Below are 27,489 nucleotides of genomic sequence, written 5' to 3' on the forward strand. Positions count from 1 at the left end.
CTCCAACATAAGACATTGATCACTGTGACTAGGTACCAACTATTTGGTACCTAGGTATTGAGACAAATTCAACGAGTACAAAGTATCTTCAAACTTGGTGGAACTACGTTGAATAGGTGAAGTAAGTAGCTGTATGCGTTGATCCTGTACCTAACCAACTTCCTACTGATCAGAACCCCGTAACTATGTCCCGTTCAGACACCGACCAAGATAACGCAACAGAGGAAACGTAGGAATCTGAATGAGGTCATCTGTTAATTTAAAAATTACGGTTTTCCAGAAAAAATACTTTGCGTAATACGTCGTTGGATAATCGAAAAAATCAGCTCTTTGCAAAAATCTTTGGACGATTGCAGAAAACCGGATCATATAAGCGACGTTCAGGATCATTGCAAACCACATTATTTGCAAATATTCATCACATCTTCACCAAACTAAAAAAACATACAGTCCTGATAGAGAACCTCTTCCTTTTTTGAAGTCGGTTAAAAATACCTGTCGTCGTCATGGCAATGACGTCGCCGTCTGCCGTCATGTGCCGTCTTCCGCGTGGCACGGAATCGCACTCTTCTCTTTGCGCCGGGGATAGGTAAAAATCGAATAACCTTAATAATATAGACCACGTACAGCTACCTATCATGACATCGAAATAAAATAGCAAATGTCTACCAAACAGGGTTATTTAGGTACCTATAACATGCTATACAGACACGCCACGAATCCGAATAAAGCACTTCATAATTCAAGACATAATAACTGATTGTCGATAGCGATTTCCCGTAAACAAAATGTTAATGTAATTTCTATAAGAATGTATGACGTAAAACTTCGAATGAAGCGACTCTTTTTTTTTGCATTGAATAAAAAGTAATGCGTATTTTTATTTTTGGTTCTTTTAATTTATTTTCTGCTTTTTGATTTTTTTTTTTACCTTTCTGCTAATGGTAAGTAAGTATTGTATATTCTTCAAAATGGGAACAATAAATGTGCGCAGAGATTTTCCATACAAACGTAATTATACATAAAAATCAGCACTCAGACTTTAAGGACTCTAAGGTTCAAGTTTAATTTGGTTTTTCGCAATTCGTAAACTAATGCGACAAAGTAGGCTTATGGCACTTTAATTGCACCAATGGCAGTATCATCCTCACAGGTTTATATAAAAATCTTTACCTACTTGAAATGGACCAGTTTAAGAAATTAGCTATAGTATCGGCTAATTTGTAAGTAACTACAAATACAAATACAAATAATTTATTTCCAAAAAGATTAATAACTAAGTACAATTAAATTTACATCTTATTAAATACCTACAATCCTAAGTACCTACAACAAAGTGAACTGTAAGCATATACAATTAGTAAGATAACTTAGTTTTTAATACAATTTTGAGTGTTGCAAGATCAAGGACTGGGTATCCTAGCTAGATCTTATAATTGTGATAGAACTACACACAGGTGAGTTCGTTTAATCATCAAAATTGTACTGTGCATTTCAATTGAGAGGACTATCGGCAATACCTACCATACCTACTTCATAACACGCATATAATATTATATAGTACGCGACAGTTTGAGATGGCAATCGAAGTATAAGGCGGGGGAACTCAGCACACCCGCACATCACCCGCGCTCACGCCTCACCTGCAGTGGGTTGGCGCGGAGGCTGTGCGGGTGTGCGGTGCGTCCCCACCCTGTCGCGCACTATACTTATCATAATAAAATTCACAACATTTTTTGAAATAGTCATACTTATTTCATCACTTGTAAAATGCCAGGACAACATAGTAGGTGCCTCGTCCGCATCTTTTGAAAATAACCAGTCCGCATCTTTTGAAAATAACCAGTAGCCAGTTGAAACTAAGTACATACTTAGGTAAATATCCGTACAAAGAACATCATTGTAGAAAGCCAATAAAACTGTGGTTGCACGTTTTACTGATTTCCGTGAATATTTGTTACAAAGTAAAGTTTAACGATAACTCAACGCATTTCTAGAATAAAACTATGTACTTATTACATTCCGGTGCCAAATTGATTTGTCTAATCCTAGCTATGCTACGCCAGGCACAAATTCAGCAAAAAATCGGTCAAGTGCGAGTCGGATTCGCACACAAAAGATTCCGTACCACCGTACAAGAAATAACACTTTCTAATTTTTTTGAATTTTCTTTTGTTATTATTTGTTACAGCGGCAGTAGAAATACACATCTCTGTCAAATTTCTAAACATTATGGTTCACGAGATGCAGCCAACTGACGGACGGATGGACGGACGGATAGCGCAGGTGTAGTATAGAGTCCCGTGGCACCCTTCGCCTGCGGAACTCCGCCGTTTTGCATTTTTAATATAAGGGAAATCTACGCCTGTATACCTTGTTTTGTCCCCAGCGTAACAGATTGGCTGCTAAGTTTAGGTAACCCAAATTTGACACCGGATTCGTAGGCTAGTGCCCAGCCACGGTAATATTATTACCGTGGCCCAGCGTAGTGGCTACAACCAGAAAACGGAAGTTCTCTTCCGTTTTCTGGTTGTAGCCTTCCGTTTTCTGGTTAAAATCGGCAAATTATTATCGGTAGGTACTTATCGCTATTCTGTGGCCGGTTTCAGACTACCGTTTTTTCCAGACTAGCGTTTTTTCTGCGCGATTTACGCTCGTTTTGACATAATAATAATATTATGTATGCGCTTACACGCGCTCTACGTTTCGCGATTGAATGAATCGAACGCACGTGCACGCGCTCATTCCGCCGTGTTCGCTCGAACCAGCAGTGGGTCAGTCAGTGGGAATATTATAGATTCCGATGAAGTGATGGCTTGCACGTACGAGCTTATATAGGTAAGCATGTCTATGCCCGTACGAAATAAGGGCGTACAAAAAATAAGCTAATACACGCAGAAAAGACGCTAATCTGAAACCGGCCATCAGTTAAGGCATGTCTCCTATTTTAACTCGGATAGTGACTGAGTCACACCGTCACAGTTTAATAAAGATTACAGAACATACCTTACATTATAAATCTAATAAGAGTCTTAGGTGACTACCGCCATTAGATATACTAACTAGGCCAAAAAAATGCGCTAACTATTTAATTAAAAATCAACAAATCCCGTATCATAGGGGATTTGTTGATTTTTAATTGAATAGTTAGCGCACTAATTCACAAAATATTGATTGAATTGAATTAATATTGAATATATTGTATTAATTTAACCGGTTAATAAATTAATGAATCATCACTAAGTTCAAGCGTCAGAAAGTTGTACACGCACGTGTTGCTTTGTAACGTAATCTTAGAATATGATCTTGAAGTGAGAAGAACCTTCACGGTAGTATTCTATTCAAGTAATATGGTGGTTTAATTGCATTTAAATAGGTACAGATAGGTAATCTGTACACTGTGGCTTATGCAGCATGCACCATTGATAACGATCAGCGCTATACAAACTGTAAAAGATTATCATCCAACTAGTTACCAACACGTAACTAAGTATAATTACACGGAAAAATAGCATAGAGATATAATTTATGTGTTGATACGTAAAAATAGCTATAAAAATTAAAATATATCTACGTAACTCGTGACTTCATTAATACAACTAAGTAAGGTACCTACCTACATACCTACATGCCTTTTTACATTTCTTTTCTTTTAGACACTTCGTCGTCACTCAAAAAGAGCATCGTCGTGCTTGAAAAGAGCAACCGCCGAGTTTCTTGCTGGTTCTTCTCGGTAAGAATGGCATTCCGAACCAGTGGTAAATTATTTTGACGATTCAAAAGCACTTGGAAAAGTCTACTTGGATAAAAATCTATTCTATTCTATTGTAGTCGTCGTCAACCGATAGTCAGTCCTCCTGCTGGATATAAGTCTCTTGCAGAGATCTATATCCTATATATGAGATGTCATAGGTGTAGTGTAGGTGTGTATATGTATCTAACTATCTACTATTAAATAAGAGCAGAGTGAAAATAGCTTTCTGGGACTAGCTCTTGTTTGTGCTCTTGTAAGCAATAAACTGCACATGCAATAGCATTAAAATAGCGTCTCTGTTATGAGTTCAATAATAACATTTCCGTTCGAAGTAGGTATATGTACCTACCTACCTACCAACCACGCGTACCTAGTATCTACCCTATATATTTTAATAATAGACAGGTCAAATAATACCTATTTACCTACCCATTTAACAGGAACTCGAGGAAATAAACCAAAATTTATTTTCGACTCACGTTGGGGACTCGGGAGGTACCTACCTTATTTTTAACCCCGGGTCCTCGATGCAGATGACGCTCAAACGGATGGATTGATTTGAATGCGGTTTCTTTTATCTGAAAGTCTGTATAATCGAAATAGTGGGTACCTACTCTTAGCTATGTTTGATGGATGAAAATCTGTTCACCTTGACCTGTCGAGGGTGATTTAAATTATGAATTTACACTTGTATCAAAATTTAAACAAGCCTCTGTATTCACACAATGATTGGCAAGCAACTTTTGTTATAAGTATCCTCGAACCTTGTTTAGACCTTGGTTAAAAAATATATTTAAAAAAATCATTGAACTCCAAGCCCTGGCTCCAATATCCTGATACTGCAGGGTACACTACTCCTAAGCCGTGGCGATTCAACGACGCTTGATGGTGATTTCATATTGTTATTAGGATCCAGTTTCAACTCCTGAATCATTGGATTGTGTCCCAACTTCTGAACCCTTTGCTGCAGAATAGTTTGGTGTAATCACCAACCTATAGAGGATTGCGAAACGGCCGATTATGAATTGATATATTGACTGACTTTAATTAAAATAAAAATTGTTTTCGGTTTACTGAAAAGATTTTTTCCACGCGGACGTGGCGGACGTAGACACGGACATCAACTTTTATAGTAGGTAAGTATAGCTAAGTAATATTTGGTTGGATTTTTTGTAACTAGAGGAAGTCGTATAATGTAGATAATGTAGAAAGCCTAAAACACACACTTATAAAGTCGAGACTATTAAATTCAAAATATTCCGTGACAAAGCTGCATAGAAGCAAATGGCTGAGCTTTCAATTGCCCACAAGATGGCAGTGCAATGTTACATTGACAATATTGTATGTACGAGTATTTGTAACTTTTACGATTTGAAAAGAGCAACTGATGAGTTTCTTACCGGCTCTTCTCATTTGAATCTTTATTCCGTAGGTACCGGTGGTAGAGTCACTGAGTAAAGTCATAAGAGCATAAGAGACATTAGCTGTCTATTTCATTGGTGTGTTACAAATAAAAGATGGATGCTCTTGGATTTGATTTTATTTCCATTCACACGACACAGACAGACATTGTATCAAGACAGCGATAGGTGACAAGTGACAAGTATGTGACAAGTGACAGATGACGTTAGGATATTACACAGACTAATACAATACCGTAACATCTCCCTTTTTTTTTTTTTTTTTTAACACTAGGTACTAACTGTTAACAATTTTATTATTATGACAACGACAGATTTTTTATATTTTATAAACACAAGTATATACATAGTACAAGTACAACATTATTTTTTATAACACCACAAGAAAATCACTTATGACTATCCAGGCTGCATGGTTTACAACCTTTGCCTTTCTCGATACATTGACAGACTACTACTAAAATTGACATTTGTTTTTTGAACCTTTACCTTTCCTGAAAAATAATTTAAATACTAACATTTTGTTTACATCTTTAAATAATTGAAATACTAACAAACTTACTAACAAATAACAATTTCATTTTGTTTACATCTTTATAGGTATACTGACCGTGTTGTGTGCTGTGGAAAATGATATTATGTGTGTACTGACTGTTTAATGATAAACTGACGGTTTCTCCTAAACTGTCCTAGTTCACTATTTATTAGATAACTTCTAGGTTCAGGACCTATCTGGATAATAACTCCAGGAACCCATTTTTTGTGTTCAGGTTTGTGTTTAAATAAGATTTTATCACCTACATGTAGTGGTTTAAGCATTTTTGTATGTTTATTATAATAAAATTTTGTGTATGACTTTTGTTTTTCATTTAATTTCTTTATTTTATTCATATCACAAAGCTTAGGTAGCAAGTTTTCTTTTCCAGTAGGAACTACTGTACGCAGTTGTCTAGACATACACAGCTCTGCTGGTGAATATTGACTTTGTTTAGGGGTATTTCTGTACAAAAGTAATGCTAAATACATATCAGATTTGTCAGTTTTACACTTAATTAACATATTTTTTATAGTTCCAATAGTCCTTTCAACTAAACCATTTGATCTACTTAAGTATGGACTAGAAGTTATGTGTTCTATGTCCCATTCTTGAGTGAATAACTTAAACTCTTTGCTATTAAACGGGGGGCCATTGTCTGTTATTGCAATCCTGCAAATTCCATGACGGGCCAATATTGACTTTAAATGTGTAATTACTTGGCTAGCTGAATAGCCTGATGTTAACTTGGCAAGTTCTATATACTTTGAATAATAGTCAACTACCATTAAGTATTTAGTTCGTTCAAATTCAAAAATATCTATACCAATTTTGTACCATGGTATGTTTTCATACTCATGTTGCATAATTGGTTCTTTACTATTATTTCGACGGTAGGATAGACAAATGTTACATTGACCTATATATTTTTCTATATCATTTTGCATATTTGGCCAAAAGACTGTAGTTTTTGCTAGACGGATTGAGCTGTTTATACCTTGATGGGCAGAATGAATTAGTTTTAATATATACTCTCTCATTGACTCTGGGATTATAATGCAGTTAGATTTGAAGACAACGTTATCAATGACATATATTTGATCTTTGAGACTATAATAAGATTTGACTGACTGACTAACTGAACGCTTATGTTCAGGCCATCCGTTGTGACAATATTGAATTATTTGACTTAATGTTTGATCTTGGACTGTAGACTCTTGAATTTCTTTTAATTTCTCTGGACTGACTGACAAATTAGACATTATTATATTAACATGTAAATCTATATCTTGATCAACTTCTGACAAACAAGTTTCACTTAATGCTGCTCTAGACAAAGTATCTGCAATATATAAGTAACGACCAGGCTTGTATACAACAGTTAGATCATACGGCTGCAATCTAAGCATGATTCTTTGCAATCTTGGGGGAATGTCATATAGAGCTTTTTTGAAAAGAGTTATGAGAGGTTTGTGGTCTGTCTCCACTGTTATGTTATGACCATAAATGTATTGGTGGTACTTAGTACAACCAAAGAGGACAGCTAGTAGTTCTTTCTCGATCTGCGAGTAGGACTGTTGTATTTTACTTAGAGAAGCAGATGAATATGCAATGGGTTGCTTGTCATGGGATAACACTGCACCCATGGCATCCTTCGATGCGTCTACAGATAAAATTATTTCCTTTTTAGGGTCATAGTATGTTAAGACAGGTGTTGAACAAATAACTTTTTTAATATTATTAAATTGAGACTCATGGTGCTCTGACCAGTACCATTCAGTATTTTTTGATAAAAGTGCTCGCAAATGACTTATTTGCTGTGACAAATTTTTAATAAATGGACTAAGATAATTGATCATACCCAGGAATCTTTGAAGATCTGTTATATTTTTAGGACTTGGCATGTTACAAATAGCTTTTACTCTAGACTTATCAACTTGTACACCTTCTTTACTAAATATATGGCCTAAATATTTGACTTCTTTTTGACAAAACACAGACTTTTCTTTGTTAAATTTTACATTAATTTGACGTGCTCTTTCTAAGACTTTTTGTAACCGTTGATTATGTTCTTCTACAGTTCTACCATAAATAAGAAAATCATCCATCATAATTTTAACACCTTCAATATCACCAAATCTTTTTATCATTTCTCTATGAAATATTTCTGGAGCTGCATTAATACCAAAGGGTAACCTAGTGAATCTATATCGTCCAAAAGGTGTAATAAATGTACAGAGCTTAGAAGAAGCTTCTGACAACTTGAGCATCCAATAGCCTTTATTGGCATCTAATGTTGAAAAATACTGAGCTCCAGCAAGACTAGATTTAATTTCATCTAAGGTTGGAAATTGGAAATGTGATCTTAAAATTGACTGATTTAGCTTTCTAGGATCAATGCACAGACGTAATTTACCATTCTTTTTTGACGTTAAGACTAGAGCGCTTACCCATTCAGTAGGCTCTTCAACTCGTTGTATGACTCCACTTTTTTCCATAGATTCTAGCTCTTGTTTTAGTGGTTGCTGAAGACGGAATGGAACCCTTCTGCATGCCTCTATAGATGGAGTTGCATTAGGCTTCAAGGTTAGTTCGCATTGAAAATCTGTTAGACAACCTAAACCTTCAAACAAGTCCTTATTTGTATCAACTATATCTTGACATGTTAAATTCTGGAAAGAAACACTATTAATTTTTCTTATTAAATTTAAAGTTTTACAGGTATCCCTACCTATAATATTTTGACTTTTCATGTCGACAATATGAAAGTTAACTGTATATGACTTATTTTTATGAATCACTGACAAATTGCATTGACCTACCAGAGGGATAATTTCTCCACTGTATGTAGAAAGTGTGTTCTTACTTTTGTGTATGTTGGAAAGTGGCAGATTTAATGAGTTGTATGTGTGAATGGATAGAATATTTGTGTCTGCTCCAGTGTCTAATAAAAAATTTACCTGTATTTGGTTTATACATAGATCAATATTCCAAGGTTTTGACAAATTAGACTTATCATCCTGTATACAGTAGACAGAACCAACATAAAACAAAGATTCATTATTTACAGACTGATTTTCACAATTGACTACTTTTACTTGATGTGAACGGCAAAACTGAGCGAAATGATTGGACTTATTACACTTTCTGCACTTGACACCTTGAGCTGGGCACTTGAATCTATGTACCTGACCGCACCGACCACATGATGTATTCCTCTGACTTGACGTTGATGGTGTGCGTTGACGTCTTTGCTGTGACTGGTGTCTGGACCTGTTTCTATGGGAAGAGTCTCTGCGACTTGGTGATCTTGACACGCGTCCTATGAAATGTAATGATGCGTCTTCCAATGCTTTTGCTTGTTGTTTAGTAGACTCACAGCGCTTGGCTATGTTTATTGCCTCCTCTAGGGTGTTCGGTTTTTCAATTAGAATCCTTTCTTTATAGTAAGTGTTGTTGCAGTTCCAGCTAAATATGTCTCTGAGCAAGCTTTCACGTATGTCACCAAATTCACAAGTGTGACTTAAATTTTTTAGATCCGTGACATAGGTGTCTATAGATTCATTTGGTAGTTGTTTCCTGCTAAATAATTTATGCCTTTCTATCGTGACGTTTATTTTCGGAGTGAAATACTGTGTAAATTTGTTACAGAGATCGCCAAAACTAACTTTTTCGATATCTAGATCAAATGAGTAAAAAATTTCCAGACAATCTGATCCGATGAATTGCAAGAGAATGGCTGTTTTACGTGCATCTTCGGCTTCATCTAAATTATTTGCCTTTAAATAGACTTTCAGTCGTGTGAGCCATTTTTTCCATAGCAATGGGACGTTGTTACCTTCAACGATGAACGGCGACAGGGTCATGCCTACTGGCAATGGCGTCATGGCGTGGCTGGTTGACGACTCGCTGTGACCTGGTGGTCTTCTAGGCTTTGTGTTCACAAAATCTTCGTCCTGCATTGTTTTTCTTTATTGTGATCCCTGTTCTGGCACCATATTTCATTGGTGTGTTACAAATAAAAGATGGATGCTCTTGGATTTGATTTTATTTCCATTCACACGACACAGACAGACATTGTATCAAGACAGCGATAGGTGACAAGTGACAAGTATGTGACAAGTGACAGATGACGTTAGGATATTACACAGACTAATACAATACCGTAACACTGTCGTCCTACGTGAAATAAAAAAATGATTTTAGACTTTAGGAAACAAAGGACAAAAATATTAATAGCAAAAAGATCTAAGCAGGTAGGTAGGTACCTTATTACCTTCCTACATAATATATCTAAAACCGGGACATTGATGAATGAATGATAGGTACCTAATTTTGCACGAGTCTAATAAAAGTCGTAATAGCTAGGTATTCTTAGTACGATAATTGTAAAATGCAGTTGTTGGTTCCTATCCAAATGTAGTGCTAGTCGTACAACTCAAACAGCATTTATTGCTTTAGCCAAGAATCTGTGACGCGTGTGGTGACGCCAACATTTTGATTGATTGAAGGTGTACAGGTATACTGCTCTTCATCATTGGGTTAAATACAATTTTATAGACATCAGACGGGCAGATAGGTGAATTGTCTGATTACCAACGTCAACTTTTGAAGCTCTAAGAAAATTACCCTCTACCTAACGAATATCGAATTCCTACTGTAAAGTATTTTCAGCTTTCGCCCTTGTGTTTTGGGCCGCTTGTTCCCTTGTGTCCAGCGTAGACCCTTCAGCTTCCTGTTTTATACCTATCACTTTCTAATAGCCGCCTATAAGTCGAAAACTACAAATATCACTGAAGCCTATATCTAAGCTTGGAGGTCCACCAATGCTGCGTTTTTCAATGTGAAGTCGGCATTTTATTACTTAGCAACGCCAACAACCGCGCCCGACTACGAGCCCATTCATTTCGTTCAAAACGAAACCCTTCTTTTCCCGCTCTACTCCATTATCCGGAGAGTGACTCTGAGTTTTCTTATCAAGACCATAATGTTTGGGCTATAGGGATTTGTTTATTTATAAGTAGATAATCCACTCGACATAAGCAACAAGGGTGGCTGCGAGCAGGAAGTCTGCCGTCGCATCGGCATGGCAAAGAGCGCCATGTCTCAGCTTTCTAGAATATGGAGAGACAAGCACATATCCCAATGGACGAAAATGCACTTGGTGAGAACTCTTGTGTTCTCCATATTTCTTTACGGAGCTGAGACGTGGACTTTTAAAGCTGCTGACAAAAAAAGGATCGATGCTTTTGAGATGGGTGTTGGCGACCCATGCTCAATATATTATGGACTGAACATCGAACCAACGTCTCAATACTTAACAAACTTAAGATAAAGATGAGGCTATCTAACGTCTGTCTGCGGAGGACCCTTGAGTACTTCGGTCACATCGCAAGGAAGAACGCCAGCAATATTGAAAAAACTCATGGTCACTGGTAAGATCGAAGGAAAGGGACCCCGCGGACGTAGCCCGAGACGTTGGTCAGATCAAATAAAAGTAGCGGTCAACACACCCATCTGTGATGCAATCCACGCGGCCAGGAACAGAGAGCAATGGAAGAACATCGTACTTAGCAAAGATTGCGTCAATGGGGAGCCACAATCCTCAAAATTGAGAAAACGACGCAGGAAAAAGAATTCACTCAAGGGTAAGCTATCACTAAAATCTATAATAGACTGGGGTAACGGGTTGCCGTGTTTTGAACTTGATTTGAAGCAAGTTGCAGGTGTCGTGTGCAACATGGTTCTGTCCTACCGTTCGCTTACATCAGAAGTATTTATTTATTCGTCAGTTCGGTGCATTTTTCTTTTTGGCTAACTCAGTGTTCCACTAAAGCTCCACCAAGCCCATTTGTCATTTGTTTTTAATTGATTGTTTCATTGAAGGTTTGCTATGAAAAAATATTTTAATATCAGTCAGTAAAGCAGTAATGTAGAACCAACTAATGTCAAATGATTCTGTGGCTGGTCGGTCGGAATGTTGAACACTGAGTTAGCGAATCGCCTCGCTGATCCTACCGCGGACTAGGCACAAAATAATAGTGATTCATAGCTATTCCTTGTAAGTTTTGTCATTACGTGTTATAACTGTTATACATTCGACCTAATATCACTTACCTAGGTACCTCTTCTGTTATAGAGTCCTACTTGGATCCTACCAAAGTAGGACAGCAATAAATAGATAGATAAATAAATCAGTGAATCATAATCGATATGAAGTAGATATGGCATAATGCGGTAGAGTCTATGCGACATGACGTGTTTTGCCTAAACGGATAAGTATTATATTTTCATCCATCGTCATCGCCAGCTCACTACTGAGCACGAATATCCTCTTAGAAAGAGAAGGATTTGGCCATGGACGACCACGCCTGGCCAAGTACAGATTGTCAGACTCTAAATAACTTTGAGAATATTAAGGATAACTGTCAGGCATACAGGTTTCTTCACGATATTTTCCTTCGCCGTTATTTAAAGCTAAGATTGCAACCTGTAAATGTACCTATATACTGGGATAAGACCACGAAAACCCCGAATTTTCGAGCGTAGACCCCGGACATATTATTTGTCAATTTTTTACCTCAAAAATTAAATAAAGCAAAATAAACATCAAAAACAATCTCATTTAAAATTTATGAAATCTTTAAAGGCACGCCACAACTGGATGCATAGCCTGTGAAAATTATTCAAAAGCCCACCTGGACGCTCCCCAGATGCCCTCCAAGCTACAATAAATTAGGGGAAACCCTATGGCAAAACCCTAAACCCTAAAACCCCGAATAAGAGGCCGGCGTTTTAACCACTAGGCTATCAAGGCTTTACATTTTTCATCCATACCTAATATTAATAGCATAGGAAAAATATGATTTTTGTGATTGATCCTCTTTCTTAGCTTTTTTATTTAGGTTAGGCATACCTAGGCAATCCAAATTTAGATATACGGTATAGTATCATATTACCCTACCTAATGTTTAAACTTTTGATCATTCTGTAATGTCTAATTAATTTAGGTAACATGAAGTAAAATAAACCTAGGTATCGTATCCTTTACCTCAGCCTTTCAAATCGCATCGCCTACTTGAGTGAAAGTCGAGTGGTTTAGTTCCTGACTATGATAAAGAGGCGTATTGTTGCGAAACCTATCTAGAGTCACACCTAGATAGAGTGTTGCTTTATAATATAAGTAGTTATTTACTAGTTGGCCCGTTCCGGCTTCGCTCGGGTGGGTTTCACCTATTCCATACAAAAATCTTCCTCGTGAAATGTTCGGAATGATTATGAATCTTCTACCTGTTGAGTATTGGTATCTTGTAATAGAAACTGTACATGCAAACCGTAGAATCAACTCCCATCGCGGTGATGTTCCCACTAGATCATGGGGTTATTCAAGGGGCGGGCCAACAAATTCCTGAAAAGCCGGATTCCACTGAGCCGGTTTTTTTATTTTAAATAAAAAACTATCACCTTTCTTTGTTTTTGCTAGTGTTCTACTTACAGTGTTTGGTTAAAATTCTATCATTCTATTCATAAAGCAATTTTTTTGAAAAATAGAATACCTACCTACATAATATCCGCTGTCGCCCCATACGAAAAATTTTTCGACTTTCGGAAGCTTTTTATTTAAAACTATAAAATTTCAAATGTGATTTTGGGTCCTTAGTTTAAATTCATCATGAGTCATGACATAGAAACACGTTTGGATACAATTTCTCCGATGTCTTGTTCTATCGGAGAAATTGTACCTACCCACCCTAAAAAAGCCTCCATTCCCGGGAGCGTGTGCCTATCGCTGGTCTGGTTATCCGCCCCGGACGGGTGTATTAAGGGAATTTGTATACAACTAGACTAAACTATATAACTAACTAAACTATAAAAAACCTAGACATTTTTGTTTTAATAATATGGCCCCATAAAAGAAAGTTTTTTTTATGTTTGTATAAAATTTACCTACCTACCTACTTATTACGTCATAACATATAATAAATATTAAACAGGTTTTCCTTTTATTATTAATTGAAATTTAATTGTTAATGGGATCAAAACTTCAGAATTTTCCTTAACATGAGTTTAGCGCAATGCACCATTTTGTATCGTGTCATTACCACAGTCACACTAATATTATTATAAATGTGAACGTATGTCTGTCTGTAGACCTTTTCATGACTTAGCCGCTGAACCTATCCTTGAAACGAAATTTGACACAGAGAAAAGTTTGCATCCTGGGTACATATTACCAACAGGAATCCTATGATTTGCAAAAGTTCCGTGAAACTGATTTTCCGGGATAAAAAATGCTATGATATGATATTTTTATCCGGAAAAATTAAAGTTGCCACTTGCCACGAAACTTTTCACTTACGTACGCGGTCCAAATCACGGCCACTAGGCTATAATATCTGGTAGTTCTAATATTATATTAATAGGGGCATAAGTTCCTAAGTAGGTAGGTAGGTATATGAATCATTCAATTTCTTGAAACTTAGGAAGCTGATAGGTTCAGCGGCTTTTAAATGGAAGAACCTATACCTAAGTAGGGGATATACGGGGGCTGTATGTTGCCGATTTTTAGTAATTCACTCATACAAAAATAATTTGAAAGAACAGATAGATACTTGCACCTCTAGTATCCATAACCACATCAATTAAACTGGTATGCAAAAACATATGTCTACTTTAAAATAACGCGCAGTGATGGGTCACTGCCCATTCGGTGCGGTGACCCTCACGCTTTTTTAACAGTTCTACCTATACTTATTCTGATTTCTGTCGTAGCTGCCTAATACGCAAACCGGCGCGGGTGAGTCGACGAGGCAGCATGCATATTAATTGCGGCTGTAGAGTCTAAGGAGTTCCAAGACGAAAATAACAAATCACAAAAGGACGAAGAACCTCTCACAAAAAGAACCAGAAGCCCAATATCCAGATCGATCTCATCCGCATCCCACCGCCAGAGGAAATGCATTGTTCTGATTTCACTGTTCAATGTTCCACGGTCACCAGTCACCATCCATAATCTATGCGAAGCTCTGACGTTAAACCTGTGCAGTGGATGATTTATCGATCTATTTGGTGGAATGAAGCGAGGCGCGACGCCTGGGATGTCTATATGCTGTCGCACCATGTGGGTCCGTTAGGCATTTCTGGCGAGGTATAAGAGAACAGTAGGCTCAATGCGCACCATAGACCTCAGTTATACCGAGTAGATATAGGTAGCTAAGTAATAATTACTAATTAACATCCAAAAAAAATGCGATTTATTGCGTTACTTCCTTGTTTAAATCTATATTTACGTAGAGACTTTGCGTGAAAAAATAAACATTAGTTGCAAAACGTTGTTTTTAAAGCCTACCTTAGTACTTAGGTACCGTAAATAGCACATTTTACATGGTTACTTTTTTAGCATTAAAGAATCAAACAGTTACAATTATTTACCTAGTTGAATACTAAGTAGATAAGTAGGTTACTTACCTACTTACGTAAACTTTTTATTCTTCTGAAAGGTAAATATTTTTTGCTTAAGTTGATAAAATATACTTATTATAAATACTTATAAGGTATGTTGGGCAATCTCTACCAAAAATAAAAAATTTATAGATGTACCTACCCGAGCAGCAAGTAATTAAGTACTTTATATAAAAAAAGAACCACTTATTTAGATACTTAGCTTAGGTAATAGGAGTAAGATTTATAATAATTAATAGATGCACCTTTTTTTAGGGTTCCGTACCTCAAAATGAAAAACGGATCACTTTGTTGTCTGTCTGTCTGTCTGTCCGTCGTATCTGTCAAGAAAACCTATAGGGTACTTCCGGTTGACTTAGAATCATGATATTTGGCAGGTAGGTATTATAGCATAAGTAAAGGAATAAATCCGAAAATCGTGAGTTTGTGGTTACCTACATCATTAAAAAAAATTAAAATGTGTTTCAATTTTCAAAGTGAAATGACTATACCAAGTGGGGTTATCATATGCATTTACCTGAATATTCTAAAACAGATTTTTATTTATTTTTATGCATGCAGTTTTTGATTTATGATGCAAGATGTCGGAAAAAATACACGAGTACGGAACCCTCGGTGCGCGAGTCCGACTCGCACTTGGCTGGTTTTTTGATAGTTATGTTGAAATTTTGAAAGTATAGAATTTTATTGCAAAAATAATGAATTCGTGCGCGATCAAAAAAGTTGAACCATTCGATATACTTACGATGTACCTACTAGTTACCTAGGATCGTCTAGTAGGTACAGACCGTACCTACCTTATATTCTATGATCTACTAGTGTACAATATGTATGTAGGAACCTATCTATTTTAAATGGAAGAGTTTTTAAAATGTCTTCGTATTAACTACTTATTATTTAGTTAATTCCTTCGGGCGAGCTTCACTCTTGGATTTCTAATTTTGTTTTATTATGCTCGCTCGACTTCATACCTAGGTACATTACACGTGTAACTAAACAAAAATTATTTATTACTTTTTAGTGCTTGTGGTTTTTAAAGTCGGTTTTATTTTTCTTTTGAATTTTTTTTATTGTAAAGCGCGAAGCTTCAAGGCAGATACTCGCGAAAGATATCCTGAACGAAGGTCGAGCAGGTGAAGCTGATTAAAGGGAAAACGGAGCGAATTTTATGGCGTAGCCCAATGATTTTTTATTTTATTTATTACATGAAAATCTAGAGCGAACTTATTCTAAGCTAATTACACAAATATCGCCAATTACAGATTTTCTCTTATAAATTTTCAATTTATGTAAGTTAAAATCATAAGAATGTGTACAGAATTTAAAAACCAACACAGAAAACCAAGTAGGTACCTACCCTTGAGCCTGAGCGCTCCGCTAAGTAGTGAGTTTTAGGGCCCTATATCAAATTAGCTAACAAACTAGCTCAAAAAATTTTGAATCGCTCAAAACTGAATAAATACAATGTGACTTGGTACTAGATTGTTCAGAATCAGGAAAATGCGGACCTTACAAATGCACAATTGGAAAGAACTTACCAGTGTTTAGCGGTGGGAGGGAGGGCGAATTAAGTGGTTTTGGTTCCTTGTCAAGTATAAAATTTTAAATTTAAGTAAGTAAGTATATCACAGAAAACCACAGTAACGCCTGCCTATACATTACTTAGGAGATCGATCGGTATAAAAGAAGACTGTTTGGATTAGTTTGCATTTTGCATGCTGTTTTTAGTGTTATATGGTATATTATGGTAAATAGGTAAATACCTATAAATATATAACTACTTAAACAATATTTAATAAAAAATATTGTAGGCAATTAAATTTCTTACTGATAGAAAAATAATAAATTGATCACACTCCTATGACCTATGTTTTATAATACTTACATACTTATTTAGGTACAATAAATAATTATTTATTATTATTCCGAAAATAATCTATAGGTACCTATCGCTACCTATTTTATGTACTCGCTACCATGATTAAACTAAATGAATCCATTCATCCATTATATTGTAAATGGATCAGAAATAATATAAAAATATTTTATTATATTAATATTAAATTATTATTTTAAATTAATTAATTAATATATACCTACCTTGACAAAGCGCAAGAGTAATCACTGTTTGTATTAATAACCACATTACGGCACTTTTTACAATTAATATTTTTTGGCGCCAAAAATTCACGAGGCACGCACGACTTTTATTAAATTGTAATCAAATTGTGCATGATTCACATTGCCCGCCAAAACGTCAGCGCGGCTCTGTGCCGAGACAATGGACTGGCGAGTGGCGTTACCATTTTACCAACGCTTCCCCTGCTTATAACTGCCCTGACTTTCATTTCAAACAGCAACAGCTGCTTCCGAAGCAAAATTTTCCAGATTTTAAAAATATTTCCAATTCACTTTAAAAGTGCCTGGTATTAGCTAAGTCAAAAAAGTCCTAATAATTGGTACGTAGGTACTCTAAGTAGGTACCTGCTATTTATGGGCCTATTTAATTAATACACCTACAGCGTGTTATTTTTTAAGAAAAGAAAATCAGTTACTTGGCCCATCCTTACCTAGCAGTTTTATAGAGTCTATTTCGTTTTATAGGTATAGTAGTGTTTAAGGAGAGATCGGGCTATGTGGGGTTTCTACCTACTAAAACTACCTTAGTGGCCCATCTCATTACTCAGCGCATATTAAGAGGCTCCGGGAACTCTAAAGAACGTGCGATGGTGCCTTTCTTACTCGACGTACGTTGGACTCATCATGGAGGCTCTGCTGTCCTTGGCCCTATGCACTTGTAGTTAGACAGCTTGTGCCACAGCAAGCTGCCGTCTTCCCGGAATCGCCGGCCAGAGCCCCACTCGAGCTACTATCGACCCTGAGGTCCCCCTGGTCTACTGGACTCGACACCGAATGCTGAAGTTGCTAATTAACTGTCGCAGGCGGAGATAATATGTCAAATCAACAGTTTTTTTAATGTCCTCGGAAGCGACGCCCTTTCTTCGTAGTGTAAGCTTGGCCCATATTAATTATCTATAAAACATAGTTGGCGCCACTCAAATCATAACATCATATTAGAAGGCGTCATTGATTGGCTGAAGTTGTTCAACATCTGATCGATAAACGTACTGTATATAAAATTCTTATAGTTTTTAGTTGATGAATTGTAGCATAATAAAGGATAATATTTGTAATCAATATATAAGATGAAAACATCTTTATTACTTAGATGATTTGTGAAACGAGCTTGATGATTTGTATATTAGTCACTAAGTTTATTCATTGTACAATTTGGATTGGCCGATAACGATAAGATAAAAAGGGGAGTGGCTAATAAACGTGGAGAGGTTACCTGTAAGAGTGGTTTTAAAACGACGACATTAAAAAATATACTAACGTAAGAGGAACAACATTTATTTGACACAAATGTAAAAGTTAATAAATTTAAATATGAAATAAAAGTGTAATAATTTATCATAAAGATTGTGTTTGTGATTTCGTCAGACCTTACCCAAAAGGTCAGAAGAGGGACATCAAGAAAATATAATATTTTCTTGTCACGCTCACGACTCAGAGAAACAAGTGGAAATATACAGAGGAACGAGAAAGAAGTGGAGGTCTAGTAGACCACAGACATTTTGGAGCACAAGGCCAATATTTGGGCCTCAATATATCAAAGTACCTAGTCATGGCATCAAAGGATTTCTGGATAAACGGGTAGGATCTTTCCATGATTTTATTTTTATTGATACCTATTAATGGTAATTTTTTTTTTATTTGTGTGGGTTTTCGTTTTGTTTGTTCTACATTTAGTTATCATTTTGTTAGAAAGCTTTGCTCCGAGTTGGAATGGAAATTATATAACGTTATGATACCTAGAATTACCCACATGTTTATAATTCATCTTGTATATTGGTTATACAAATGCGATCGACCTTCAAATTGTGGTTTAAATAACATTGAGGTATTTAGAAGGCTTATTTTACAATGAAAAATGAAAAATGTTTATTTACAAAATACAGTCTTGTACAATTTTCCTGTGTCTGTGTGGTGGTACCCGCACTAGGTTATCCTGTATCGTGGGTACAATGGAATAGATAGTGAACATAGTGTTAAACAATATAAAAAGTGTGGTTTACTTAATGATGGGCGTTATTGTTACTTTTAAATAGTTTTCAGGATGTATCTACTATGTCCTGCCGGGGTTTTATTTCTCATTAAATGATTTCACAGGTGAATATCTCACGGAACGTGGTATTTCAATCTTCACACTTGTAATCGTGTGCCGAATTAGTTTGGTTAAGAGTTACGATAGGGATTTATTTTCACATAGTGGTTTTGTTTTACGGAAGGTAGGTTCTGGATTTAGGTTCAATCGTTTGCTGCACTCATTGTATAGATAGATGTTTTCCTTTTTCTAGCACACAGTGACGCGATATTATCACACAGCACTCATTGGGCATCTTGAATGTTGTTTTGTGAAATTATTATTTTTTGTAAACCGCTTTGGGATAAGGTAGAAAAAGTTACATGAAATAGCTTTTCGTTTTACGCCTGCCAGTGAAATAATCCGTCTCTACTTGTAATGGTTACTAAGTGATTGGGGATATAAAATGTTAATTGATAAAAATGAAGGTGATCCGTTGTAATAAAGTAATAGTGACCAGGGTTAATAAATTGAGCATTTTGAGAAATATAAATCCTAAAGTGGGTGTAAAAGTAGGTTTATCTTATCTGGTTATTCTTTAACTAAATTTAAAATTATGGTAGGTAGGTAGTCAGATAGTTTTAAAATACGGGGTGCATAAATAAGTGTTTTTTTTTTTACAAAAGTGAGGAGAAATGTTTTCATTTATCTATTTTTACCACTTGAAACGCGTAATGTTTGAGTTTCAAACATAACTTTGCTGATAACAGCTCACCATGAACAACCCATGGCCGGCCCACTACTGAGCAACAAGTGTCTCCTCACAGAATGAGAAGGGTTTAGGCCGTAGTCTACCACGCTAGATAACAGCAATTTACTTTTAATACTGGCACAATAATTTGAGTACTACGAGTAGCAGGTAGGTATAGTAAATGGGCAGCGGGGTTTTTTTTTTTTTTTGTTTACCTGTATTCACGCAATTAACTGTGTACTGCCGTATTTAAATGCAATATGATTTTGTTTTTATTGGATTAACATCGCTTGGCGGGTTAAATTCCTGGCAAATGTTCTATTAAAATTAGAGTAAGTTTTTTTTTAAAGGTAATATACCTACAGTACTGCCCTTAGGGCAGGGCGCGATTATAAGTACCTACTACCAAAATACTATTTTCTTTGTTGTACGAAAGAAATTTTAGGCAAATATCTTTGCACTACGCTCGCGTTTGTGGCATGACATTATCCCAGAAATATATTTAAAAAAATTTTCACGCTCGCTTGACTCGCTTCGCGATAGTTCAGTTTCGATATGCATTTAGTTAACGAAACTCTCAGGAAACCACGTTTGTTGTGCTCTCGAAATTGATCAGTCTGTTTGATAAAATCGAAATGCGGTGCCTTATAAATTTCGCTTAGGAGCGCCGGTAGTATCTCATGATAATATGAATAGTGATCATAATTTTTTTTTTAGGCTGATTAAGCATTGAAGGTTTTTCGGCTGGTCTGGCATTTCGCCTGATTTTATGTTTTTGCTTATTTAGCGCGTTCAGGAAAGCTTTGACAACGTTTTATAACATGAGTATATATATATTTTTTTTGTTTTAGTTACCGAAACAGAAAAAAAAAGCATTAAAGATGTGGGACCGAGGGATAAATCTAGTGTGATTTTTGGTTGGATTATGAAGTTGTAGTTAGGGTATTTAAAATAGAAAGATTTCAATTGTAGGAAATGATGTAAAACATGTTGAGGATAAGTTGTGTAATAAAGTCGATAATTCACTTGTTGGATGTCACGCGATCTCATTGCGAGGAGGAATCTTTTTCTTGTCTCTGTTTTTATAAATACGGTGTTCTGACGGGTTTTTTATTTACGTCTCGGATTATTGAATACTTTCGGTGTTTGATTGGACGGTTAGAGGTTGCAAAAGCAATCGCCCTCTAATTAAAACATTTATTTAGGCATTAGTTCAATTTGGATTAAATCTCGCGAAAAGCCACGGTGGCTGTCTCTCGCGCGTCTTGGAAAGACATTCCTAATGCCTGTTTTTCTGAGGGAGGGATGCATTATCAAGTGAGATGAGCTGCAATGTTTGCGGCTGACTATTTTGGAAAATTTGCAATCGTGGCAAGTGGAGTAAAGTTTGACTAAGCTATTTAATGAACAAAGTATATAATGGATTTGGTGAATGGTTATATTATATAACATTTTGATAAATGGATGAATTTGAAGAGTGTATGTATGTGGTTGATGCACATTTGTTTCATATTTTTACTTAAGTTATAAAGTATTACATTTGGTGAGTAGTTATTTATATTTGGTAGGGTAGGTTTGATAAACAGGTAGTTATCTTGATTAATAAGTGAGTTATCATTTTATAAATGCGTACTTTAATGTTTGATGAACTGGTATACTTGATAAATGTGCATATTTTCATACTTCAAAGACAAGTTGTACCTATTAGTTTCTTCAAGCTTTTAGTTGCTGATAATTATATTAACATTCTTTAGAGCGCATGTCCTATGGACGAAATCGTTTATACATACTTTCACTGTTTGAAATGTTACAATCATAAAGATATAGTTATGACTAGAGGGGGTCATAGCTTGTTGCCGCTCTTGTACATCCATGTGTCAACTAGGTATTGTTATCTCAGTATATTTCAGGGAACCTCCGTTCGGGTGAAAGCGATAGCTGTTGGATAAATGCTTGTTGGGTTATCAGAAGACCGTGTAGTCTTCGATGAGGTTACTTGTAAATATTATAGCGAAATAGTAAGTTTAAAAATAGAATGAGGCTAAACTAAAAAAATGAGACAAAGATAAAAATAATAACTTAAAGCATTGAAACAGCATAAAGTGAAATAGTAACTTACAAACTATACATACATATTTACGAATTATGTAGATAGATATAGTATTACTGGATTATGTATATCAAATAAGAATACTGTCAGCTCATGTTTTGTTTTCGGCGTGGTAATTTTACGCTTAAAACTCATAAGAGATATCATGAGGTTCGCTTTCTGTAAAAGTTATTAGCTTTAACAGTTAATTGATTTATTACATTATTTATTTATTATACACTCAACAAGTAAAAGTATTTTGTTTTGACAAAATCCAAAGAAGTACCTATTGGATTAATAAGGCAAGGTACGAAGCATTGGCTGGATTTTACAACATTTAAAGTTTCCTGTTCATTTTTATCATTGAGTTAATTTGAGGCGGAAGGATCCTCTGGAAAATTTTTAAGATTAAGTTATTAGTAAGAAAGTATATTTTGATTAGGTTAGTTTAAAATGTACAGCCGGTAATTTTAAAAAAATATATATATTTAATTTTACATAATAGGTGAAGCTGGTTGATGCACCAAAAATCGAATTATCATAGGAATTTAATTAAGCTAACATTTTTATTTATTATCAACTTCAAATATACAGTAGCAAACTGATTAGTTGGAATACATGCAGTGATTGGAATATTTAAGTTCCGATAGAAGAATCTATATCGTGGCTTGTTCCTTTATGGACAAGAATATTTTTTTTTGACTCGTGGGACCACTTACACAAAATATCAACGTTCGGTTTGGAGGTCTTCCATGGCTATTCCTACAGTTCCATGACGTATTGAAGAGGTTAACACTTTGTCGCTCATCACATCAACCAGCACGGCATTTGGGTATGATGGATGGATGTAGATAGGTACACATTTGATGGGGGGGGGGGGGTTTAGTGGTTTGTATCAATAGGAACCAGGGGTTGAATGAGGAAGGCTGAGGACAGTACGTGTGGTGCTTACTAGGGAAGGTTTATGTTCAACAGTGACCTTATGATGATGACGATGTAGATGACGATGATGATGATGATGGACGTACGAGGACGAATCTTTTACGAAACGAATAAAGGAAAATCGAACAGATGCGGGTCATTACGGTTAACATATAAAATAATGTATAAGGTACCTACTTTCTTCTAATCTTTATGATCGATCAGCTTGTGATAGAGATCTTGATGTCGTAGAGAATAGAGATGTATCGAACGGAATATTTATTTCATTTTTTTTCCTGCTATTATGTTGATATCGCTTTTCTCTATGAAAAGGAATTAATGATAAACTAATAGGTATCATTCGGCGGCGAGTCGCGACTGTGTCGTTCCCAGGGTCGAATTTGGTAGTTCTGCTTATGTTACTCGAAACGACAAAGTACGCCATATGGTGCATATTATGGCTAAAATAAAATATATAAGTATCATGTGAAATTATAAATCAAAGATTCTTTTTGCATGTAGATATTATATGGTTAAGAGGCACAAGTGACGCAACTACTGTACCCTGGCGTTTGTTTAACATTGTCCATTAGTACTTCAGAATGTGGATTTTGCTAGGAAAAAAAAAAAAAAAAAAAAAACCATAGGTAATTGTAAGAAATATGGGAAGCGTAATCTGCATTAAAAGAAAAAGTTTGAATTGGAAGCAACCAGGCATAGGATTTTCATACATCCGTAATCACGTTCCTTTCAACTCTCTAACTATCACGGTTCACGATACGCCGTTCACGGTTCAGGCCGTGACGCACGTGCAGACGGACAGACGGACGGAGAGCAGAGGTTTAGAAAATAGGGTCTCGTAGGCACCCTTCGAGGGGTACGGAACTGGAGAAAACTAAATTATAATAATGATAATAGGTTTTCTAGGTTACCAAGTAAAATTACTTCTCTTAGGTCGGATTGTATTATGATGGATGCTTATGAAACAAAATTAAATGAACGGTCTACTCAAAGTGTTTTATGTTTGCAGGATCCAAGGATGTTGGAAATGAATAAATGAGGAAAAGAAAGACCCAAAACTAGGTATGGGTCAGGGACACAAAGTCCCAAGGAAGGAAAGCCCCGAGGTTACGGGCTATGGACAAAAAGTCCTATAGGAGGAAGGAGGTAGACCCTAGGATAAGGGTCATTAAAAATTTGGATCTGGAGGGAAAGAACCCTAGGATAAGGGTCATTAAAAATTTGGATCTGGAGGGAAATAAGGACAATCACATATGTATCCCGGTAGAAGAGAGACGCGCCAAGGCTCGGAATCCGCGATTTTCCAATAAGAAGGGAAGAAGAAAATATGTGCGTAAAACTATTGCGTTGAAAGTGTATGAAAATGTTTTGTGATTTAAATCGAGAACTGGCGGCGATTAACTTTAAGTTTAGAGAGTTTATTTTATCAAAAGGACAAGAAGTTCACTTACACATATTCATATTAAGAATCGCTCCCGATTCTAAATATAAATATAGAAGAAAACATAATCTTTAAAGGTATGGTGACTATACAATAATATAAAAAGTCAAAACACGTTATATTCGTTAACAAACTATACCTACATCTAGCTAAGATATCTATGGTGTTTGACACTGTTTGATTAAACTTTAAACTTTGTAAAAGATTTTTCCTCCAGTATGAGTTTCGGCAAGTACATTATGTAGTAGAGCTAGGTAGTTTACATACCATAATTAGTCCTAGCTTTATGTAATTGTAGCATAATAGGTATGTTCGTTTTGTGTACCATATTTATGAGATTTAGCTTTAAAGTGATGCGTGTATGTACGGACTTTAATAGTATTTTCCTAACAAATAGACATATTTTGAATTTGTATAATTGACTTATATAATATAGTTCATCAGTTTTCTTATATAATTCTTTAGTGGGAAGGAGAGTCTAGTTGGAACAGAACTTTTAACAATTTATTTTGAGATACTTGAAACCCTTTAAAGTAGTTTTTAGTAATTAGTTTTACATGCTCATCCCCAAATCTCTATTGAGTGTTCCTGTAAAATATTGGCTTGTGAGTTATAATTGATGCTTCGGACTTTATGCATATACCTACCTTCTTTGATTAAATTGAGGCCTCCTTTAGTTGCTACTGGTCTCGCAATTTTTGATATCTTTATGATTTTTGAAAAATTATTTATAAATTTAGAGTGTCTGCATCTTTTTATTTTAATATTAGCGGAAGAGAACAGAAAAATGAATTTTAGATTAAAGGCTAAATTTGAGTGCTACTGTAGACTGGCAGGTAAAGTTGCGAGGGTAAATAGTTTCGAATTGAATTGAGTTTATCTGCTATTTTCTAATTATATCGGATGGAAAGGGGTGCTGCGAGTGCTCTAAAATTAAGTTGCAATCATAATCAATACCAATGTATCAATAAAACTGTATATTCCTTCTAGTTAAGTTAGCAAGAATATTAATTTAATTAATTACTATCTTAATTTTTTTTTGTTTTGTTGAACTAAGTCTTTGTCATTTTGGTTGTGAAGTTTACATGTTACTTAAGTTTTAATTTTTTTTTAAAAGCGATGAGACTCGCTTAAAACAGGATGGCCGAGCTGTAAGCTTGGCCCATATTAATTATCTATAAAACATAGTTGGCGCCACTCAAATCATAACATCATATTAGAAGGCGTCATTGATTGGCTGAAGTTGTTCAACATCTGATCGATAAACGTACTGTATATAAAATTCTTATAGTTTTTAGTTGATGAATTGTAGCATAATAAAGGATAATATTTGTAATCAATATATAAGATGAAAACATCTTTATTACTTAGATGATTTGTGAAACGAGCTTGATGATTTGTATATTAGTCACTAAGTTTATTCATTGTACAATTTGGATTGGCCGATAACGATAAGATAAAAAGGGGAGTGGCTAATAAACGTGGAGAGGTTACCTGTAAGAGTGGTTTTAAAACGACGACATTAAAAAATATACTAACGTAAGAGGAACAACATTTATTTGACACAAATGTAAAAGTTAATAAATTTAAATATGAAATAAAAGTGTAATAATTTATCATAAAGATTGTGTTTGTGATTTCGTCAGACCTTACCCAAAAGTAGGTAGGTATCTACCTACCTTCAGGAGCTTACTTAAGAGGGGTCTCTCCGTCTCCTCTCCATACAAACGTATTTCATCTCTCATTGGAATACTAACCAATCATACTCAATGGAATTTTGTAGAAAGGTTCCGGGAACTAATATCTATGTCTGTGGTTTTCCAAATTTCCGTTAAAATATTCGGTTTCAAAGTTACGCAGTCTTAAAAATTCACATACAAATCTTTGAGCCCCTGTAATTTTAAAACTACATATTTTTAGAAAAATCTAAAACACCACAGGCACAGATATTAGTTTCTAGAATATGTCTGCATTTCATGGAATTTGGTTGCTTAATATTCAAATTAAATTGGGGCTACGACTGTATGGAGTAAGTGACGGAGAGAGCCCTGTTAAGTTGTTTAAACGTTGGCGTTATACCTAGGTAATATTATTGGCGTCACTCAGAAAAGCAGGTATTATTTAAATATTTTTATCGAATTATTGGAATGTCCTCTCCAAAACCAACACAAAAAAAACACAAGTTTAATGTGTAAGGTTATCCGAGAGTTTTAATCTAAACAAACTAATGCCAAAATAAATAATTTAATTAGAGCGTGATTGCTATCACAACATCTAATTATTCAGTTCACAATCCAAATACCGAAAATATGCGATATCGCTCCGAATCTCAGAAGGAGACTAAACTACAACCTTCGAAACACCCGTATTTATGCAAGTTCAATCTTGTTGGCCTCCTAGCAACAGATTGTATGACATCGAATGAGCCAAATATCGATTTTATCAATCTACCTGCATTAGATAAATTAATAATTTTATATTATTTTTGACAACTCAAATCAATTTTTAAAAATAACCTTACAGTTCGGCCGTCCTGAATTTAACACGTCCTCGTGTTTCTAATCAATCTTGTCATGTCAGTCACGGGCTTCCTTGCCCTAAGTCAAATCCAAATCATGGGCTATCCTGCCCTCCGTCAAATCATTAAAACCTACCCTTGAACTGCCGAACTCTCAGTTTTAATATCAAATCAACAATAAATCCAAACGACTAACTTCTCATTCGATGTATACAAAATCTGAACCACTTATTGCAAATTACTTTCCACTTCACAAAAGACTAAATTCTTTAAAAAAAAAACTAAAAATTTTAATCACCAAATCAAACTCAATAAAAATTTTAATCGAATGTGGGTTGTTTACAAAAAGATACCACAGCGAAATTAAGACAACGTGAGACACATCCCACTTCTGAATTATTGGCGTCACTCAGAAAAGCAGGTATTATT

At 35.5% G+C, this 27,489-nt stretch overlaps 1 protein-coding gene across 2 annotated transcripts in view; it reads right to left on the bottom strand.

The window, feature by feature from the left end:
* LOC123867303 (putative carbonic anhydrase 3) overlaps positions 1–17,482 on the bottom strand; it is a 28,631-nt gene extending 11,149 nt beyond the window's left edge. For both annotated transcript variants that reach the window (XM_045909291.1, XM_045909290.1), the window contains exon 1: positions 17,273–17,482. In XM_045909291.1, coding sequence (XP_045765247.1) covers positions 17,273–17,318 — 46 coding nt within the window. In that variant the 5' untranslated portion in view covers positions 17,319–17,482. The remainder of the gene's footprint in view (positions 1–17,272) is intronic.
* Between the last annotated feature and the right edge of the window lie 10,007 nt (positions 17,483–27,489).

The sequence above is a fragment of the Maniola jurtina genome, chromosome 8, assembly GCF_905333055.1.
Source record: "Maniola jurtina chromosome 8, ilManJurt1.1, whole genome shotgun sequence".
NCBI lineage: Eukaryota > Metazoa > Arthropoda > Insecta > Lepidoptera > Nymphalidae > Maniola > Maniola jurtina.